This window comes from Elaeis guineensis, chromosome 3 (genome assembly GCF_000442705.2).
Source record: "Elaeis guineensis isolate ETL-2024a chromosome 3, EG11, whole genome shotgun sequence".
NCBI classification, from domain to species: domain Eukaryota; kingdom Viridiplantae; phylum Streptophyta; class Magnoliopsida; order Arecales; family Arecaceae; genus Elaeis; species Elaeis guineensis.
The window spans coordinates 72,767,380-72,775,778 of record NC_025995.2 but is presented as its reverse complement, the minus strand read 5'-3'; the positions used below and the strand labels follow the sequence as shown (position 1 = coordinate 72,775,778).

At 37.9% G+C, this 8,399-nt stretch overlaps 1 protein-coding gene across 1 annotated transcript; it reads right to left on the bottom strand.

Moving 5' to 3' along the window:
* Positions 1-1,688: 1,688 nt before the first annotated feature.
* Positions 1,689-5,146, bottom strand: LOC105033735 (uncharacterized). Its single transcript, XM_010908639.4, has 5 exons — positions 4,895-5,146; positions 4,683-4,805; positions 4,476-4,598; positions 4,281-4,397; positions 1,689-3,013 (listed from the first exon to the last, which is right to left on the bottom strand). Exons 1-5 carry the CDS (start codon positions 5,066-5,068, stop codon positions 2,906-2,908), a joined length of 645 nt encoding a protein of 214 aa, XP_010906941.2. The 5' UTR covers positions 5,069-5,146; the 3' UTR covers positions 1,689-2,905.
* Positions 5,147-8,399: the final 3,253 nt, after the last annotated feature.

The following is an 8,399-nucleotide window of genomic DNA, read 5'->3' as shown; positions in this document are numbered from 1 at the left end:
CTACTTTATTATGGATTTCTTTGTTCTTCACCTAACAATTCAATGTCAATGAAGTTTTCCTAGTGGCTACCATTTTTCAAATGTTGCTTTGGTAGGGAAGCTAGGGTTGGATGGTAGTCTCAAAATGGATGCATCTAAAGTGCCATCACCAATGTCAGTGTTGCAATTGGCTAGTCAACGAAGAAAGGTAACACATGAAGCTTCTCATGATGATGAAGAGATTTCATCCATTCCTAAAGTTTCAATTACTCCTAGCATGGTTAATATGCACTCTCAGAGGGCAAGCAAAACAACAATGATGAGCAAGATAACCACCCAAACTATCATTAAATTCTTAGATTATAAAAAAGATAATGAATCGAATGTAACATCTAAGACTTCAAATGAATCATTAGGTAGGCTTATAGAGTGAATTATCACAAGCTATGAAATGCAATAAATGATTTGCATTGCACATAAAAAGTTAAAAACAAATACCACATCTTGATTTGTGCCAAGAGTTTAATTTTTACAGTTGTAAATATCAAGATTAAAATGCTTGTCACCTAAATTTAGATCGATGGATTTATGTACTCTTGAGGACTTTTACATTATAGAACTTGCGTTCCTTATGATGGGGTGATGATATTTTATTTAGTATTGGCATTAACCAATAGTGGCAATATTGTGCTTGATGGCCTACCTCGGGTGACATAAGGGGAAAGCTAGTAGTTTGATGCATCCAAGCATCAAGAATATTAATTATTCTTCTTTGCAAGAATGAAAGTATGATGTTGCATATGTTTGAGAAATGGAGGCTAATCGCTTGGGCACTAATTATTGCAATACTGATGTTAGATAAGAAAAAAATTATGCCATATCAACTTTTACATCTTTTATTGTATAAAAGGATCCCATAGGGGTGCATTTGAAAAGTCATAGAAGGCTCAGATTATACCATAAGATGTACCATTTCATCACGTCCTTCTCAATTTGATTCAAAATACATTGCAATTTGAGATTGTGGCGAGTGGTCGTGATTAAACAATATATTCACTTGATAACAAGATGTCCTCATGAACTCTTCTGAAGTAAAATTTTTATATAATTTTCAACAAGAATAATACCTATGCGATGCATAGTTTTTCTAAGATTTCCTTCTAATATTTTTGAATTTTAGAGAGGGATTGAGTTTTTTATGAGTGTGAATGTAAAAAAAAAAAAAAAAAAATTATGCGTGTGCGGTGAAATTTCTTTGTGAGTGGAATTTTGCATGCGATGTTAACATAAGTGAATCAATTTTAACATAAATTCTTTTTTTTGCGCATATGAATTTAACATAAATAGGTCGATTTAACCTAACCTTTTTTAACATGACTTCCAAAAATATCCCTAGTTGTCTATGATTTTTTCTGATTTTTCTGAATTTTGGAGAGGCATTCAATTTTCATTCTCTTTTCCATTTAATAGGTACATAAGAGATTTCTTCATGTCACGAATTAAGCATGTTTCATTTCTACCAAAAAAAAAAGATGAAACATGTCTGATGTGGCATATCACAATTGCTTTTATGATGTCATAGTTGTGACCATATAATCGATGTCGTTAAAAATAATGAAAGTACTAATTTCCATTGAGCTTTTATTCATTGTCTCTGAGCTTCCATATATGCTTAACAGAACCAAAAAAAAAAGAAAATGATACTAGCAAAAAGTGGGAGCCATAGTCACGAGGTGGAGGAACACAACTATCCTTCCCACCTCTGGGAGATCCTTTTCATCAAAAAAGGGATATGGGTTAGATCCGATATAGTCCCCCCTCCATAGATGATAGGCTCTGATAACAATCTTCCATTTTCCTTTTCATGCACATTGCACATTCCTACTGCTGATTTATGCCAAATTATAAATATATATCAGGGTTGATCAAAGAATGAAGTCGGGATCGAAATATTCTTGTAAATGCTGAACAATCCTGATAATATTAAATCCTCCTCTAAGCAATGATCAAATCCTTCTCTTCTCTCCAATCAAGAACATAGCAGCAAGCACAGGGGCGGCTCAATATCTTTGGAGGCCTAAAGCTAAAAACGAAGACGGAGCCAGGGAGAGGCCTTCTTTCGGGCTCCGGCTTTCAAGAAACGAAGGCGGACCGGCGGGCCGCCGGCTCGACGAACAACCGGAGCGGAGGGGGAGTGTCGAAAAATAAAAAAAAAAGAAAAAACTTACCGGTGGAGGCCGGGGGTGGATCGGGACGCCGGAGGCGGAGGTTGGAGGGGGAGTGTCGAAAACAAAAAAAAATGAAGAAACTTACCGATGGATGCTGGGGGATGGACCGGGACGCCGGAGGCGGAGGCTGGACGCCTGGATCGGGATGCCGGAGGTGGGAGGCGGAGGCTGGACCGCGATGCCGGATGCGCGCGAGCGGGGGGCCTCCTGGGAGCGGGGGGCCTAAGGCAAGGGCTTCGGTGGCCTTACCCTTCAGCCGCCCCTGAGCAAGCAGAGTTAGAATTTTCCACTTAAAAGAAGAAGCAGATTTCAACCTAAAATTCAGATTCCTCTGAACAAGCCTTGTCCATCATCTGACTCCAATTACGTAACAGGCTTCAAATCCCCATATGATGCAACGAAGCTAATGGCCTTTAACAAGACCATCATGCCAATTGGCCTACATGCATTCGATATACATTGTGGTTGAGCTATTGCTAGACTACATATAATCCAATGAACAGAGGCTATAGCTAGTTCTACGATGACTTGAAGCTTTGGTTGGCTACTAAAAATCCACAGGACCTTCCCTTTCCATTGTCACACACACACACACACACACACACACACACTCAGAGAGAGAGAGAGATGCTGTCCTCTTCTACCAATTTTTAAGTCCATAAGCAAAGGCCAGATCAATCTGAAGAAACTTGTGAAATTCATTTCATAAGCATCCCCATAAGTACGGAAATCAGAAATATGACAATGATGAGTCCAGCATGCAAGTCTTCCTCAAATTGGATAGATTTCTGGCGTTCAATTTTTTCCTGGGAAATAATTCACAAAAACCAAATGTCATGATAATGATGGACATGAAGTCGACGGTAAAAGATGTAAGGTACCCAAAGAAAAGCTAAAGGAACAACTATTTTATTGACATTGGAGTTATAATGTGACCTTTACTTCATGAACAAACAAAATGAAATGATCTCATGGGTTTGGCCATCCTTTTACCATCGTTTCATGGACGATGACTTCACGGGCTTTCCCATTCTTTTACCTTAGTTTTTGAATATATATTTTTTTTCCAATTTTCACATCGCTGAGGATTATTCATTAATCATATATGCTATTTTAACATTTTTGCAAATCAGTTCATGAAATCTTCTATATTTGCATATTAATCTCCATCTTTTCCATATTTGTCTTTTAATCCCTGATCTTGAAACTTATTGATTATACATCCTTCTGATTTACAAAATGATAATGAAATATTCTACATATATACTCTAAATGGTGTTAATTTCATGTTTTCTGAACATTTTTCTCCCCAGCCCTCATCCATAACCAACCTCTTAACCCATGTTTGTCCAGCATCGGTTCTCTGACAGCCAAGTCCCAAGCAAGAAGACAATGGAGTAAACAAGAACAGGTGGACTTTCAAGCCTCATTTACTGTTAGTCCTATGTTTTTTCCCTTCAACAACTTTGGCTAATCTAAACTAGGTTTTGATCAACAAAAATTATTTAAAGGACCAATTTGTACAAACAAATAACTTTATAAGGATTTTCTTATAAATATGAAGAGACAAGAATTGATACCTAAATACAGAAGATTTCATGGACTAATCTGAAAAACCTTTAATTTTATTGGGGGGTAAAAGGATAACTTGTTTCAGTTTTAGAATCTCATATTAGGTTAAGAAAAACATACTGAGATTGAAAGGACACCATCTTAGTTGAGAACTAATTTGCAGTCAAATCATCAACTTCAGTAATGCAAATAGTGATTCTAAGATTACAAGGATGAACTCTCTCCTTGTTACAATGGAATATCCTTGATCTCCAGTTATCATGGAGAGGCCAATTCATAAATGTTTAGGAGTAGCAGTTTTATCGCCTTTCTATTAATCGTTGGATATGATTTTATCTCTAGCCTTTGTCCATAAATGGCATACTAGTCTATAGTGGTAAATGATCAAGCTTTCTGTAAGGTAAATGATCAAACTTAGTGTGCTTTTCCTTAAATTTTGGAGTGACAACAATCACAAAAAAAAGATCTATTAATTGAGTAAATCAAAATTAAATAACATACAGTGCCATTATTAGCGGCGGAATGTAAAGGCATGATCTCCGACTGCAACTGATTTGCCTGGCGTTCAACAATAGAACTTTGTTCGTGTGTTGTTGCAACATTGATTCCATTCCCCACCTGAAAAAGACTAAAGCATGAACATTCTGATTGATGGATAGCTAGTCCTTAATCAAACTTGGGTGTTTGCAGACTCACAGAACCACTGATGGAACAAACTTCGAGCATGATGAGCCTCTCTTTCATTTTGTTTATCTCCAATTCAAGAGTGGAAGTTTTCTCATGATCCTTTTGAATGTCAGCTCCATGGTCTTTCACATGCTATATAAGAAGAAAATTTGGATTTCAATAAGATTGATATCGTCATGGCTGAGTGGGAGCAATTATGTAGAATCTTACACATACCAGCACCTTTGGTTGCCTCAACTGTAGTTCATTGACTTTCTGCATCAGTTCATTGACTTTCTTCTCAAGGTCCAAAATTTTCTTCCTAAGTGCTTCACTTTCCCTTTTATAATCTTCATCAATCTAAAAGATAAATCATACTCCATATGATAAGAGATGAGGGAGATTGCGAGATCGGTATATGCTTGTTTGGAAAATGAGAGACATTTTACCTTTTCATGAGCAAAATTAGGCAACTGTGGATAGTTTGCTTCCAAAGGACTATAAGGATCTAGTAATGGTTGGGCTTGAGAAGAGGGAGAAGAAGAGCCAAGAGGGACATAAGGAGATGAATTAAAGAATGGCCTCTGAGCCCTCCTCTTCCATTTGGATTGCTGATTGCCCATAAAAGATTGCTGATGCAAGTCTGTTGGGCTCTAAAGCAGCTCTATATCCAAATAAACGAATTTTACCTAAAATTTGAAAAATCAAGTAATGTGTCTACATCAATTAAGCCTATGAAAAAAGTAATGTTCCATGGAGTAGAGAAAATAATGGACATATTGTAGCTTGAAAGCAGGTTAAATTTTCCTCACTTTCTTTTTTTCTGAAAGAATTGGCATATTATGATCAGAACATGCACTAAATAAATTTAAAACAATTGCTTATGCAAGGATGTAGAGTTTTAAATTTTATGTTGCAATGTCTTTGTCTTTCATGTCCTCAGTAATTTCATCCATTTACTAACAAGTGGAAATATTGAGTTCTAGTCTTGATACGGTGTATCATTCAGACCTGGCCAGTTTAAAATATTCGGCGGGTCCTCTCCCTTTACTCCCAAGAAAAAAGCTCCGTGATTCATCTCTAACCATAAATTGTATGATATAAGCTAATGCTACAATTCTAAAATGCAGGCTATCAAAACTTATATTGAAACTATCGCACTCTAAATCTGGGACATAACCCGACCATACTACCATGAGATACTATACATGATAATACAAAACCAACAATCATAATGTCAAATAAAAACAAAAGATCCAAATCATCATCCACTAACTAATTCAATAAAAATAGATCCAGGGTGACTAAATCTAAATTTAATTACCAAACTCATAATCCTTAAAATTTATAAAGTCAACTATAAGATCATAAACAACTAATAAACTAAAATTTTGCAACAAAAATCAGCAAATTAGCATCTATCCTGACAATGATAGGAATGATCTTTCAGATGTTTCATCCTAAAAATGAAGAAACGAAACACAATTAAAGGTTAAACAATTTGATGTAAACTAAGCCATGCCTGCTTGTGGTCACACCCTCCCAAGTAGAGGAGGTTTTTGGGCCGAGTCTTAGGTGGTGCATCCTCGTAATTTATGTAGGATGGGCAAGTTCCTTTCATCTCTCAAAAAGAAGAAAAAGAAAAGGAAAAAAAGGAATGCTAAATGCTTCAGCAGATCATACTCAAAAATGTCTAAAATAGAAGAATAAAAAGAAAAACTAGTACCAAAATTGGTCTGCCTGTTAGTGCTTCTTTTAAAGCATGCTTGCAGTCAACATGATAGCCAAAAACTTCTATACGAACCGCAATACGAGCAAGATGGCTTAATTCTATGAATACCAATACAGAGCTCTTTGATTACCTTTTTGCTGATTCTATCAAACTTAATAGGATGATGTTACTACGTTAGCAATAGAAACAAACTATATTGAGCATGAACTGAAAGAAAGGATGGGAGTCAAGACCTGCGAAGGAACTCTTCATACGAGGCCTTTCAATTCAGAAGGATGGAAGAACTCTTTAGGTGTCTCTTCCTGAGGCGAAGCTTTTATAGGGGGATTGGATAAGCTTACGTGAAACAACCGAGGCATTTCAAGCCAGACCAAATTGTTGAAAGACCTCACCAAACCAACCATTCAAATGACTAGAATGGACATTATATAAGTGTGATTGAATGGTTATTTTTGGTATTTTGAAGCTACCAGAGGTTTCCAACCTCTTGAACTATGGCTGGAGTTGAAAAATACTGAGGGATGAATTGCCAAGAAAAAGAAAGGAACGACGTTGCCAAGAAAATATTGAGGAGGATGTCAGCATTGAAACAAGATAAGCAACGACTTTGACTAGTCAATGCCTCGTCACTATTTCATGCACATTTATTAATGCCGCAATTCTTTTGAATAGGTTATCAGGATTTTTTTTTTTTTTTTTTTTTTTGATAATTGAATAGATTAACAGGGTCATTGAAGTTGAGAGGTAGCAAAACAACAAATACGATCTAATAATTTTTCCCCAGAAAAGGCAAATGCAATCTAATAAAGAAATGCATTTGTGACTTAGGTCTACCTGAGCTTGCTAAAACTTGACAAGCTCGAGCATTGCTCAAAATTTGATCAGGTCTAACTTTGAACTATGTTTTCGCTGTTCTAGTTTATACTTGCAGGTGAGCATGACATTGCAGTAAGACTCCAACTAGGATGATGAATATGCAATATGTGGCGTGCACAACAATTTTGATCAAAATGATATAACTAAAATTTTGTTTGTTACTTCAAAACAAATTTTTGATTTTAACATGAAACAAAAATTAAATTTTGGGCATTAAAACATAAGTATGTAGTGTTTTAAGATCTATACAAGTATATGAGTGATAGTAGATGAATGATAAATGATAGAGTACTTTAAAATTTATATAGATGGATGGATGATAGAGGATGGGGTGTTTTGAGATTTGTGTAAATAGATAGATAATGGAAAACGGATCATTTTAAGATTTATACTTGTTGGGATATGCCGATTGACCTCTGTATGCCGATTTATCCTCGGACCAGTCTGACCGACGCTCGACTCTACCCACCGGACCGACGGACGGCTCCGACAATGACTGCCGACAATATTCGATCGAAGGTATGCCGACCGAACAGATCCATACTGTTTCCGACCGGTCTAGCGACCGAACCCATATCACTGACTCACTGTCGGAGGTGGCAGTCGACATCCGACTTCCACAAGGCATCGGATCAACCGACAGTGTTCTCGAGTCATCACCCGATGTCCTGACAGCCGAATACCGACATATAGTCGGCCAATCCGTCCAAACGCCGTACAACCGCTATGGGCAGTTGTCCTATCAAGGACATGCAGTATGGCCGCCCTGGGGCATTGTCCTGCCAAAGACATGGATTACCTCCAGTGACTTGACAATCCATGGTGATTTGACAGCCCTCGACGATTTGACAACTCCCCAATTGTCTGCACCATTAATGGTGGGACATACCGCATTCTACTATAAAATGAGATAAGGCAACAGTCTTGGTAAGCTTTCTTAAGCTCTCGTAAAGCTCTTGAGCTCTCTAGCTCTCTCTCTCTCCCCCACTGAGCCACTGATTTTTCACTGTTGTCTAGTCTCCTCTCTGATTTGACCGTCGAAGGGTCCCGTCGGAGGCATCTCCGGTCAGTGAGGACTTTTCTTGCAGGTGCGCGACCCCAGCGATCGGACGACGGAGGGATTGGCCGCAACAGATTTGGCATGCCAGAAAGGGGTTGATTCGACAGAGGTAAGACAGCGAGCTCCATAGAGCTTGAAAAACCTCTCGAGATGACGAAAATCAGGGCTCAGCGATCGAGAGCTACCGGATCGGCAAGACACTCTTCCCATCGGAAAGAGGCCCCTCCTTTACCCTCCATAGCAAAACCCATCTCTCCGCATCCGGTGGTGACCACGGAGGTACAGA